We start from the raw sequence: 14,014 nt of genomic DNA on the forward strand, positions 1-14,014 counted from the left end.
TGAGTCCTCCGACAGTCGCCGCCTCTTCATATTCGTCACAATGGGGTATTAGACTTTGCTCCGAAGGAGTAGCTAGGCAACAGAATATGTTAACATCAAAGCTTTTAACATATCCCACCCTCAAGGGGTGGTCCCCTCAGTCAATACCCTCCTACTTCCTGCAACCATATCTCAGTTTCAGTGGAATAGCAGTAGAGTATATAACCAATACCCCAAAAGAGGGGCGGGGGCGGCGACTGTCGGAGGACTCAGAGAAAGGAATTTTACAGGTAAGATTTTACAAAAATTCAGTTTTCTCTTACGTCCTCCGACAGTCGCCGCCTCTTCATATTCGTCACAATGGGGACGTCCCAAAGCAGTGCAAGCATGAGGGGTGGGAAACGCATTCACGCCGTAAGGCAACGCAGTCTCCGCATCAAAGAAAGGAACCTTACCAAAGGAAGGAAACCAGCTGGGCAACAGGAAAAAAACGTGCTCAACAGGAGCAACAACCCAGGAAAACCAAATAACCAGGGGATAAAAAGAAAAAAACTTATCCCAACAGCCAGGGATCCCAACAGGGGACCCTAGGGAACAGCCGCACTGAGAACCTTGCGGCCAAAGGAAGCATCTGCCGATGCCTGAACATCTACCTTGTAGAATTTTTTGAAAGTGTGTACGGTCGATCAGGTCGCCGCCTTACACACCTGGGCCACAGAAGCCCCATGACGACAGGCCCAAGACGTACTCAGAGATCTAGTAGAGTGCGCCTTCACAGGCATAGGGGGAACTTTCCCCTGCAAGACATATGCCTGTTCAACGGTCTGTCCGATCCATTTGGCGATGGTAGAGGCCGACGCCGCCATGCCCTTCCGAGGACCCTCTGGAAGAACAAACAAGGAATCCGTCTTTCGAAAAGACTCAGTCGATTTAAGGTAAACCTTAATCGCCCGAACAACATCCAAAGAATGTAGTCTCACCTCTTTTGTATGTTTAAGCTTCGCGCACAGCAAAGGCAAGACAATATCCTCATTGAGATTGAATTCCGACACTCGCTTCGGAAGAAAGGAAGGATTAGGTCGCAAGACCACCTTATCCAAATGAATAACCAGATACGGAGACTTGCAGGACAAAGCCGCCAGCTCCGACACTCTGCGAGCCGAAGTGATCGCAACCAAACAGGGGACCTTCTTGGACAACATAGACAACGGGATCTCCCTGATCTGTTCAAAAGGAGCACGTTGCAATACAGATAGAACGAGATTCAAGTCCCAAGGAGGCAGAGGTTCCCTCCTAGGAGGAACCAGATGCCGCACGCCCTGAACAAAAGTGCCAACCAAGGAGTTGGAAGCCACGGGACGTTGAAATAGAACGGCCAGCGCAGACACCTGACCCTTTATCGTAGCCAGTGCCAAACGCTGATCGACACCCGTCTGAAGGAAGGACAATACTCGAGTAACCGAGTACGTGCGGGGCGAAAACCCCCTTGACTCACACCAGGCAAAATAGGCCTTCCAAGTACGGTAGTAAACCTTCCCCGAGGAAGACTTCCTCGCGTTGACCAAGGTATGAACGACCTCAGGGGAGAGACCCCTCTCCTTCAGAACCTCGATCTCAACAGCCAGGCCGTCAAAGCCAGCGACTGTAAAGCAGGATGGCATATCGGCCCTTGAGACAGGAGATCGTCTCGAAGAGGTAGACGCCACGGGGCGTCGACCGCCAGATTTACGAGGTCTGCGTACCAGGACCGGCGAGACCAATCCGGCGCCACAAGAATCACCGTGCTGCGTTCCGAGTGTAACCTGCGAAGGAACCTGGACAGCAACTGAATCGGTGGAAACGCATACATCAGCTTGTACTGATGCCACGGGGCCACCAACGCGTCTGCCCGAAGGTCGCGCGTCCTTGCCACGAACCTTCTCACCTTGTTGTTGAGACGAGACGCGAACAGGTCCACATCCGGAAGACCCCACTTCGCGCACAACATCTGGAAGACATCCGGGTGTAGAGACCATTCCCCCTGATCCAGGGTCTGGCGACTCAGATAGTCCGCCTGCCAGTTCTCCACCCCTGAAATGTGAACCGCCGTTATTGCCGGGACATGAGTCTCGGCCCAAGACAGAATGTCGGCCACCTCTCGGGCCGCTTGGGCACTCCTGGTGCCCCCCTGGTGGTTGATGTAGGCCACCGCCGTGGCATTGTCCGTCTGCACCCAAACCGGACAGCCCTGCAGCTGGTCCGTCCAATGATGAAGGCAGAGTTTTATCGCACGCAACTCCAGAATGTTGATCGGAAGGGAGGACTCCCCCTCCGACCAGGTTCCCTGGGCGGACAGAACGCCCAGAACACCACCCCAGCCCAACAAGCTGGCATCCGTGGTGATCACCGTCCATGAGACAGGACGAAAAGACTTCCCCCCCGACACCATCGGGGACTGGAGCCACCACAGAAGGTCCCTTCTGGTACGATGGCCCAACGAGATTTGAAGATCCAGAGATTGCGGTCGCCCCTTCCCACCTGGACAGGATCTCCGATTGGAGACCCCGCGTGTGAAACTGGGCGAAGGGAATCGCCTCGAAAGCCGAGACCATCAAACCCAGACATCGCATGCACGTCCGTAGCGACGAGTGCGGAACGTCCCTGAGGGACCTGACTTCCTCCTGAAGAGTCCTGAGCTTGTCTTCCGGCAGGAAGACCTTCGCCTGGACCGAGTCCAGGATCATCCCCAGGTAGGGAAGACGGACCGACGGACTCAGCGTTGACTTTGGAAAATTGATCGTCCAACCAAACTCCTGCAGAGTTTGCATCGTGACAGACAGGTCCCTTTCCAGACCCTGGCAGGTCGCAGACTGAACCAGGATGTCGTCCAGATACCCCAGGACAGAGATGCCCTGGGCCCTCAGCAATGCCAGAACCGGTGCAAGCACCTTGGTGAAAACCCGTGGAGCCGAGGCGAGACCAAAAGGTAACGCCACGAACTGGTAATGATCCTCCGCAATGGCGAACCGAAGGTACCTCTGGTGACCCTCGAAAATCGGGATGTGAAGATACGCATCCTTCAAATCGATGGAGGCCATGAATTCCCCCGGAACCAGGGCAGCCACCACCGACCGCAGGGATTCCATGCGGAACTTGCGAACCCGCACAGAGCGGTTTAGAGCCTTCAAGTCCAGAATTGGACGAACCTTGCCCTCCTTCCTGGGCACGGTGAACAGATTGGAATAAAACCCCCGAAATCTGTCCCGATGAGGCACCGGAACCACCACTCCTTGAGCCTTCAGGTCTCGCACCGCTAGGTGCAGGTCCCGTAAACGCTCTGGAGACAGTTGAAGATTTGAGGGAAAAAATCTGCTCTCCGGCCGAGAGAGAAACTCGATCTTGTAACCAGATCAAACGATCTCCTGAACCCACCGGTCCCGCACGCGGGCCAACCAGGGTTGAAGAAAACCAAGCAAGCGTCCCCCCACCCCAAAACTGGGTGAGGGCGCCCCTTCAGGCCGCACTGTTATGGGCAGCGGATCCGGACTGGCCGGACTTCTGTTTGCCAGACCAGGGCTTCTTTTGAGAGCCCTGTCCCTTGAACGGTTTGCCCTTGTAGTGCGACCGAAAGGCACGAAAGGACCCCTGAGGAGGCCGAAAATTGGCATGTTTCTTCCCAGAAGCCCCCTTAGCCTTGGGGAAATGGGGCAAGAGAGTGCTCTTACCTCCGGTGATCCCCTTAATCAACGCATCCAAGGACTCCCCAAAAAGGCGAGACCCATCATAAGGCAGATTGGCCAAGGTCTTTCGCGAAGATTGGTCCACCGACCAACACTTCAACCAAACCAGGCGGCGAGACAACACCGCCACGCTGTGTACACGGGCAGCCAACGGGACTAAGTCCAAGTCCGCATCACACAGATACATGACACCCTGGTGGATTTGATCCACCATATCCAGAGTCGCCGGCGATGCCGAATCGGCCACTAGGACGCGCCTAAGCATCTGCGTCCAACTTGCGACAGCCTGGGCCGCCATAAGAGAGGCAAACAGAGCCTTAAGCATCGAACCCGTAACAGAATAAGTATGACGGGCAAGAGACTCCAGTCTTCTATCCGTGGCATCACGGAACACCGGGGAATCCTCTGCAGTAATCGCAGTGGATTTGTTCAAAACCGCAATTGCGTGGTCCACCGGGGGTGGCACACACCACCGTTCATCAGTGGAAGGCGAAAAAGGATAACGCAGCTTGAACCTACTTGGTACAGCAAAAGGTTTGCGTAAATTGCGCCATTGTTCCTTAACAGCGCGCTGAAAATCATCATTGCAGGGAAAAACCTGCGGCGTCCTGCGTTTTCTCTGCGTCCCATAAGCCGCCAGGGCAGCGGGGGGACACACTTCATCCTGCAAACGCAGCGTTTGTTTTATGGAAGCAATCAATTCATCCATGATTGCAAGCTCTTCAGGCGAGCCAGGGGGAGAATTATCAACCCCCTCAACCTCAGCCTCCACCTCGGACCCCACGAGATCCAGGGAGGAGCGGGACCCTGATAAGGAGACCCCCGCCCTAACAGCCCCATCACCTTCACCCTCAGAATCAGAGGAAATAGACACTCTGGGTCTTTTGTTAGAATGAGCAGCCACCAGCATCTGCACCTGAGCAGCAAGGCCAGCCACAATAGTGGCCAGATCCCCCCCTGGGGGAGAAACAGCGGTCCCCTGGCTTTCCACCAAAGTGGCAGGAAATTTGCCCTCCTGAGAATCCATTGCCCCAATAGACTATGCCGGAAAATAAAGGGTTAACTGCCCCTTTAACAAGCGCGGCGAGCGCAGCCCACCGCACCACACACAAGCACAATGAGACCCCCACAGGGAACAATAAACTGAACACAGGCAATGGATATAGCAAGAACAGAAGGATAAAACCGGAGGAGACCCCTGCCGCTGCTGCTGCCTCGATCGGTGTACCAAGGAGAAGAGGAAGTGATGAAACCAGGGCGCTCTATTAAAGCCTATGGGAGGCTACAAGAAAATGGCCGCCAGCATGGAGAACATGCGGCCGGAGCGAGTGCAGGCAAAATGGCGCCGTTTGGCGCCGAAACCGCCGCTCCTACAGTACAGTAGTGCACAAAAACACCATCCACATAAAAAAATATGGCAGATCGCCGCAGCGATCGCTGTATAGTGCCCCAACATGCCACAAAACATGCCCCACAGCACACAGCTTCTCACACTGACCAGACTGACACAGACAGTGTCACACAGCTCCCCCCCCCCCCCCTTGCAGCCCGCAGCATGCAGCAGAGTGAGAGGGAGACAGACAGTGAGAACAGAGGCAGGTTACACAGTCCCAGACTGACACCCCTCCCGACAGACAGGTCCCCACATAGATACACTTACCTCTTAATGGTGTGGGGGACCCGCACAGGCGAACAAGCCGCTGCACATGAGGCAGGGAGAGTCGCATACAAGACGCACAACATTGGGGTTAAGAAACCGCACAGCGTCCAGTGAGGTAGCCACCTCACCAATCATCCCTGCACCGAACAGGGATGGGTCGTTCACTGTACCAGGAGCGTTACCTGGCTGAACGCTCGATGGCAGGCTGGGAAGCCACTGACCCACGACCCGAGACCCAGCCCGCATGATCCTCTTCATCCGAAGAACTAACTAATGCTGACAAAAAGAACAGCTAAGTAAAGAGAGAGAAAAAACTCAAACAAAAAATCAAAAAAGAAGAAAGAGGCTGGGGCACAAAGCCCCAGCACAGAGAGAACCAGCTACTCCTGACAAGCTAGACATTGAAACTGAGATATGGTTGCAGGAAGTAGGAGGGTATTGACTGAGGGGACCACCCCTTGAGGGTGGGATATGTTAAAAGCTTTGATGTTAACATATTCTGTTGCCTAGCTACTCCTTCGGAGCAAAGTCTAATACCCCATTGTGACGAATATGAAGAGGCGGCGACTGTCGGAGGACGTAAGAGAAATATAAATTAAAAAAAAAAAAAAAAAAAAAAAACACAGCATTTTTGCTTGCACATGATTGGATAATACAAGTCAACAGAGCTTCCCCTCATTTACTAAGCCCTGGAGTAATGGCACTTTCAGAGTGCACATGCTTTTAGTAAATCCACCCCACACTGTTCTGCACACATGCAGGTCTGGCTGCCCACTTGCAGCCACAAAGACTCCATGGGAGGGGTGGAGCCCGGAACATTTGGATGGCTATCCACAAAACCTGGACCCAGGATTGGAGGCTTAATTTCTCCCAAATCTCTATGAAGTCTCTGCACTCCAGGACCCAAACTGGGTTTTTCCAAGCTTTGGGAAAATGAAAAAAATTGATTTTTGTAAAATCTTACCGTAAAATCCTTTTCTCTTAAGCTCATTGACAGACGTAGTCCTCCTTGATTAATATCAACTCGGGTTATACTGCCCTCTACAGGAGTAGGACTAGACAGGAAAGAAAATGTTCTGGCCACACCCTAGGGGCAGTCCCAGTTATGTCACAAAGCAGTGTTTAGAGAATTTAACCCAACCCAACTCAAAAACAGAGGGGCGGGTACTACGTCTGTCAATGAGCTTAAGAGAAAAGGATTTTACGGTAAGAGTTTACAAAAATCCATTTTTCTCTGTCGCTCATTGACAGACGTAGTCCGCCTTGATTAATATCAACTCGGGACGTCCCAAAGCAGTGCCACAAATGAGGGGTGGGAAAATGGAAATCAAAATCCAATCTAGAAGGCCCAACCGGTGCCAACTAGAAGTTTTAAAGGCTCATCAATCACACGATGAGACTCAACTGAAATTCCAACGGAAAAAAACCCTCGAGGTAGACCACCGGTCTCCTCAAATTGCGGCCTGCAAATCCTTGCGGCCAAATGAGGCATCCGCCGATGCCATCACATCAACTTTATAAAATTTTGTAAAGGTATGAACCGACGACCAGGTAGCCGCCTTGCACACCTGGACCACTGACGCCTGATGGCGGTAGGCCCAGGAAGTACTGAGCGCTCGAGTGGAGTGCGCCTTAACAGGGAACGGAGGATTCCGACCCTTAATAGAATAAGCCTGTACCACCGTCTGTCTAATCCATTTGGAGATAGTCACGGCAGATGCAGGCAACCCCTTTCTGGGGCCATCCGTGATCACAAAAAGTGAATCCGTCTCACGGAAAGATTCCGTAGTCTTCAGGTATGCCCTGATTGCCGAACCACATCCAAGGAATGCAACGCATATTCCTGAGGATGATTGGACTTAGGACACAAGGAAGGTAGCACAATATCTTCATTCAGATGAAAATCTGAAACCACCTTAGGAAGAAAGGATGGCTTTGGATGAAGAACTACCTTATCCCTATGAACCACTAGATATGGGGAATGGCCTGATAATGCAGCCAGTTCTGACACCCTGCGTGCAGAAGTGATAGCCACCAAGAAGGCCACCTTCTGGGATAATGTAAGCAAGGGAATCTCCCTGATATTTTCAAAGGGAGGTTTCTGAAGAACCGACAAACACCAAATTAAGATGCCAGGGCGGTAAGGGCGCGCGCACTGGCGGAGCCAAGTCCCGCACCCCCTGGACACCAAGGAATGAGTAGCCCAAGGCTTCTGAAAGAAGATTGCTAATGCTGAAACCTGACCCTTGATAGTGCTCAAGGATAGTTTCTGCTCAACCCCCTTTTGCAGAAAAGCCAAGATTCGGGTCACCGAATAGGTACGTGAGGGAAATTCCAAAGATTCACACCACGCGATATAAGTCTTCCATGTGCGATAATAGACTTTGCTGGAAGTCGCTTTCCTTGCTTTAATTAGAGTAGGAATAACTGAAGCTGACAACCCTCTGTCCTTCAGTACCTGGGTCTCAATAGCCAGGCCATTAAAACCAGCGACTGTAAAGCACGATGGAAGATCGGTCCTTGAGACCGCAGATCCTCCCTGAGAGGAAGTCTCCAAGGAGCGTCTGCGACTAGCCTGCCCAAGTCGGCGTACCCGGCTTGACGAGGCCAGCTCGGAATTTCCAGGATAACTGGAGTTCCCTCCACCTCTATCCTGTGGAGAAATCTCAGCAGCAATTTGAGAGGGGGGAAGACATATAGTAGCCGATACTGCCTTTACAGGCCGTTCAGCGCGTCTGCTGCGTCCGCTAGAGGATCGCGGGTGCGAGCCCTGTTGAGCCAACCTACCAACAGATCCATATCCGGGGTGCCCCAATGAAGGGACAGCTGGTGAAATACCTCTGGATGAAGAGACTATTCCTCTTGATCCAGAATCTGACGGCTGAAATAATCTGCCTGTCCACCCCCGTGATAAATATTGCGGAGAGAACTGGAACAACTGTTCCCCCAATAAGAATGTTGGCCACTTCTATGGCCGCCAGGGCACTCTTGGTGCCCCTTGGTGATCGACCTAAGTCATGACCGTGGCATAGTCCGATTGGATCCGAATCTGGCTGCCCTGGAGCTGCTCGGTCCAGTAAATCAGACAAAGTCTGATCGCTCTCAGTACCAACACATTTATCGGTAACCTGGAATTTATCAGAAGAATTGACTTCCCCTGGCTGAGCATCGGAGACCGAAGCCACCAGACCAGAGCCTCCCTGGTCCGCTCACTCAATCAGATCCGATTGTCCAGGGAATCGGAATTCCGATTCCATATGAGAAGAATCTCCTCTTTGGAGAATTCGGGTATGAGACTGGGCAAACGGTACTGCCTCTAAGGAGGCGACATCAATCCCAGCCAGTTGACAGACAGCAACATCCGAATCATTGACTGAATCTTCTGGAGTTTCTCCGCATGGAGAAACACTCTTGCCAAGGATGTATCCAAAATTAGGCCCAGATAGTTCAGTCTCCTGGTGGGAACCAGGGATGATCTTTGGGAAAAGCAACGAAAACGCTGATGTCCTGCAAAGATGGGGATATAAGGATAGGCATCCTAAATGTCTATGGACGCCAGGAAATCCCCCTGATGCAGGGAGGCCACCACTGTATGGATGGACTCCATCTCTTCCAAGACCAGAATTGGACGCACCTAGCCCTTTTTCCTGGGCATTGTGAACAAGTTCGACTAGAACTCCTCCAAGGAATGGGAACTACCACTGCTTGTTGTATCAAGCTGTCCCCCGCAAAGCTTTTAAGCGACCCGGGGATGTCGACTATTGGAAGGGAAGAATCGCACCGGTGGAAGTGATTGAAACTCGATCTTGTATCCCGACCATATGACCTTGTGAACCCCTTTATCCGGGATTCTGGAAAGCCCCCCACCCTAGAGATGGGTGGGGCCCATTCTGTCAATCCAACGGGATAACAGTGGCTTTATTTTGTCTGGAAATCGGTGAGTCCACTATTGGTGGTACCGTCCATCTTTGTAATGAGGGATTCCTCAAAATGATAGCGCCTAGCCATGCGTTTGGAAATAGCAGAGCTCATTTACGGATGACCCTATTTGGGCAAGGGAAATCCTTCACCATTTTTGGTAGGCTTGCTAGTACCAAAAAAGGAATATGAGTCTCAGCTACCTCTGCCGGTGTAACCTCAAGATTTAAGGTTTCCCGGATAGACACAACTAGTGCTTCCACCAACGCTTCTTGTGCTATGGCGGAGGCAGAAGCGTCCTCCTTACTGTCTGAGGAGACCGTACCTGAGACAACAACCCCAGAAAAGGGACTGCAATGACCAGCTCAGAATCTGTACCTGAGGTATCAGATGACATAGGGGTAGGCGGGGGTCGCTCTTCTTGACCCCCGTCCCTGACAGGCTTCCTCCACCCGGGATACCAAAGACTCCAAAACTGCTGATAATGCATCATCACAAGTGGGGTACTGGAGGGTCCTGCGGCCACCCTGAGGGGATCAGGTGGGGATACATGTGTGGCAGGGTTCATGTAACAAGACACTTGCCAGCAAACAGAAAAAAATGAATTGCAAGAAAAAAATCTTTTTTTTTTTTTTTTTTAACTTAGTCCCCCAGCGCAGTAGCGCCCCTCAGTCTACCTGCTTGGACCCCACAGAAAGAGAGAGAGAGAGAGAGAGAGAGAGAGAGAGACCCCAAGGCTCACCTGATGCACAGAAGTTTCTTATCAACCTGCTTCCAGCACTGTCTGTTACAGACAGGAAGTCTTTGGCTTGCTTTCCCTGGGCCAAGGAGGCGGCTCCGCCCCTTTACACGCCTTCCGGCGCCTCCCAATTACTCCACGAGGTGTTTGGTCACCTCAAACATGGCCGCCCCCATGCTGGAGACACGGGCTACGCCAATATGGCGGCCTTGTGCGATCTGCAGGAAAATGGCGGCGGCCTGTGTAGGATAGCGGCGGCTTGCAAGTTAGCAGCAGCCTGCGGGATGTGTGCATTCGGCCTGTGCGGCCTGCGGAAGTGCCTCGGCCTGCGGGAGGTGTCCTCGGCCTGCGGGAGGCTGTGCGGCCTGTGGAAGTGACCGGCTTTCTGGAGGGATGGCGATCTGTGGCTGCAGTAACTCAGGCATAGGCATCGGCCTGTGTACACACTAGACAGGTGGGATACCTCTATACCTCAATAGTAATGCCTTTTAGTAGTCTGCCACTGACTTCAGTCACCCTTACAGTCATATAGTGACTTTAGATAGTCAGCTCCCAAACCAAGCCTCCTGGTTTCTATTCACAAAAATCACACTCAAATTGGGGGATCTGTGACCTGTTATAGGATAGAGGGGGGACCCAGAAACTGAGTGTCCGACCATCCCAGAGAGGGGCCCGCGTCCACCAACAAACCCGACAGGGGGAGAGGGGGAACATTCTACTCACCATACCGGAACCAGGCGGGCGCCAACTCCTGACAGAACCCCTCTCCACCGGGGTGGGGGGCTGTCAACCAATACGGACGCCGTGACTCTGTTGGTCATTGGCGTCCAGGCGAGACGTTTAACTCGCAGGGTCAGTCCCCGTCCAGTGGGACTATGTCGCGGCCGACCCAGCGCGGAGCTATGGCCTGCACGCGCTCGTAGGCTGAACTGGGGTGACCACTGGATCTCAACATCCAGCCCGTCGCCCAGTTTCAGCGTACTTACTTGAAGATCTCACAGGAACACTGGAGAAAAAAAGCTGTCTAAAAAAAGTATTTCTAAAAAAATCCTGCCAGGACCGAAGATCCTAGCAAGGAATCTAGGTCCTTACTCCTAACTAGACAGAAAAAAACTGATTTGCTGTAGCAGGAAGTGAGAGGATATACCCTCTGGGACTGCCCCTAGGGTGTGGCCAGAACGTTTTCTTTCCTGTCTAGTCCTACTCCTGTAGAGGGCAGTATAACCCGAGTTGATATTAATCAAGGAGGACTACGTCTGTCAATGAGCGACAGAGAAATCCAGTTTCCTTTGTATGACACAAGCAACCTGGAGTCCCTCAACCTGCCTACATGAGAACCCTCTGTGACACTTAACCATTTTCTCACATTGTAACAGGGTACAAAACTATAACATACACACACATAAATACACACACATACATACATACATACATACATACACAATCTCTCTGATCATTTGACATATTTACATTGCTGCACTCTGAAATTTGGTTGGCAATTTTCATTCCATGTGCCGGTAACAAATTGATTGCACTTTTCTGAGTACTGTAGGTCCCTTTTGTTCAATTTCATATCTGTTCTCCATTTTTTTGTAACATAAAATATGGAAAATTGAAGGACTTCGTTATTCTCCATAAAATTTTCCTTCATAAAACCAGAATAGTTCTATGTACAGAAGGTTTGAGCATCAATAGGAACCAATCAGGTATTTATCACATTGCTGTCAATGTAAGACTGGGAGCATGGGAGTGTAGAGGTGACCTCACCGGTAGAAATTCTCCTTCATTGTCCAATCTGCAGGCTGAGGTTGGGTCAGTTGAATAAAAAAAGTGAGGTCACCAGCTTGACTATGCTGTCCTGCAACAAAGTCTCTCAAGGCCGGCCTGAGTAGTATTATACATGTTTTGGCAGATAAGACATTTCACCTATTTTATTTCAACTGTATGTTCAAGTGTTTGCCTGGAGATCAGCCTTAAAACTACTTCAAAGTATCTCCCATTTTCACTCTGTACACTCTACATGATCTCATTTCTTTCAGTACTGGCTTGGCTACAGGTTATATTCTAAATGGGCACAGGCCCATTCTTCATAGTAGGCACAGCTCCATTCTCCAGAACTCCATTCCCCATAGTAGGCACAGGCCCATTCTCCACAGCCCCATTCTCCATAGTGGGCACAGCTCCATTCTCCATAGTGGGCACAGCCTCATTCTCCAGAGTGAGCTTGGCTTTATCCCTCATAGTAGGTACAGCCCCATTCTCCATAGTGGGCATAGACCCATTCTCCATAGTAGGCACAGGCCCATTCTCCATAGTGTGCACAGCCAAATTCTCCAGAGTGAGCTTGGCTTTATCCCTCATAGTAGGCACAGCCCCATTCTCCATAGTAGGCACAGACCCATTCTCCATAGTGGGCACAGACCCATTCTCCATAGTGGGCACAGACCCATTCTCAAGCGTGGGCTTGGTTTTATCCCTCGTAGTGGGCACGGCTCCATGCTCTATGCCATTTAGAGGAATTGTTTCTGGGATCACTTTCCCCTTCTTTCTCTTCTTGAAATATCTCTAAGAATATAAAACCCAAGATAACAGGTCAGATGACAGCACAGAATATCCACAAAGAGCAAACCAGTTTATAACAGTGACACCTCATCCATTCACGGACTGTCTCTTGGCATGTGACTCTGTTTTCAGCCAAGTTGGTGGCTCTCCAAGACATCTTGGAGGTCCTCATCATCCCTGATCACCTCCATATAATTGTTTTACTTGACTTTCTACACAAATATTACTCCTCTGAAAGGGGTTTGTGTATAAGTAGGGATGTTGTCCTCCCCCCACACACAGCAGATGACCCCCAGATGGGGGGCGTAAATGGTTTAAGAGCTTGCAGTAAATAGCCATGGGGCACCAATACGGGAAGATATAATGGGCAGGACATTTTCTGTATTATTGGCTCTAAATGGGATCCTCATCATAAAATCACTAATTCAGAATGGTGTATTTTATTAAGGAGTCTGTCATTAGCATCATGGGGGTCCAAGCAAATTTTTGAGGAGGGTCCCCCTCCAAACTCGCTGTGTAAACAATGTGTTTATAGAGTTTTAGAAACACATGGGTTTGGCAGTATAATATTACAGCTGCACCAAAGTCACACAGCTGTCGACCATGGTGCCAAATGGATGCCACACGTGGCTATAGTAGCACCAGTCAGACATTGTTATACTGTCACCCTCCATATATTTTATAGGTGTACGACATGACACCTTCTCCTTGTAGCCCTTTTGCATGTTGTAAGCACTTTAGACAAAGTAATATTCAACACTGTAGGCCATTTATAAATTGCAGGCTGTGCTTTTCCACTCTGCAATACTTCAGAGTCCTCAGAGAGAGAGAGCTCTGGTTGAAGTAGAGTGGTCATGCGACTTTACAACCTCATTTATTTATATAATAAAATGGCCACATAACTGCTTTTTAAATGTACCTCAAAAAACAGGCATCGCTAAATGGCAGACCGCGGTCCAAATGCGGACTGCGTCACTGGCCCATTTGGACCGCCGCGGTACCACCATTTAGAAACCTCTGTTATCCTTACAGAGCCAACAGCGGGAGGCTAGACAGTTCTGGATGGAGTGCAGGAACTGCCCGAGGTTAACAAGCAGGTGATTGACTGATTGGTTGCTAGGAGTTCATAGGAAAGGAGTGGGTTATGTACAGGGTACATGGATCATGAGTATGTACTGCACAGTTTGGAGGGTTCAGAAGTGGGTAATGTACATAGTTTCAGGGTAATGTATAAAGTTCAGGGTTCAGGAGAGGGTAATGCATAGAGTGCAGGGATCAGGAGTGTGTAATGTACATAGTTTACGAGTGGGTAATGCATAGAATACAGGGGTTAGGAGTGTTACATAGTTACATAGTAGGTGAGGTTGAATAAAGACAATAGTCCATCCAGTTCAACCTTTGTAGGTGTGTGTGGCCGTAATCATCTCACATAGCCCT

At 50.7% G+C, this 14,014-nt stretch overlaps 2 protein-coding genes across 2 annotated transcripts in view; one reads left to right on the top strand and one right to left on the bottom strand.

The window, feature by feature from the left end:
- The window catches only part of MIX23 (mitochondrial matrix import factor 23), a 487,847-nt gene that overhangs the window by 265,950 nt on the left and 207,883 nt on the right, over positions 1-14,014 (top strand). The window lies entirely within an intron of this gene.
- The window catches only part of LOC309547923 (uncharacterized protein), a gene marked incomplete at its 3' end in the record, with an annotated part of 77,601 nt that continues 75,666 nt past the window's right edge, over positions 12,080-14,014 (bottom strand). The window contains exon 5 of the mRNA XM_082247921.1: positions 12,080-12,580. Within this exon, the coding sequence (XP_082104047.1) occupies positions 12,080-12,580 (501 nt within the window). The remainder of the gene's footprint in view (positions 12,581-14,014) is intronic.

Source organism: Pelophylax lessonae, assembly GCF_965119305.1.
Source record: "Pelophylax lessonae genome assembly, chromosome: 2".
Lineage (NCBI taxonomy): Eukaryota > Metazoa > Chordata > Amphibia > Anura > Ranidae > Pelophylax > Pelophylax lessonae.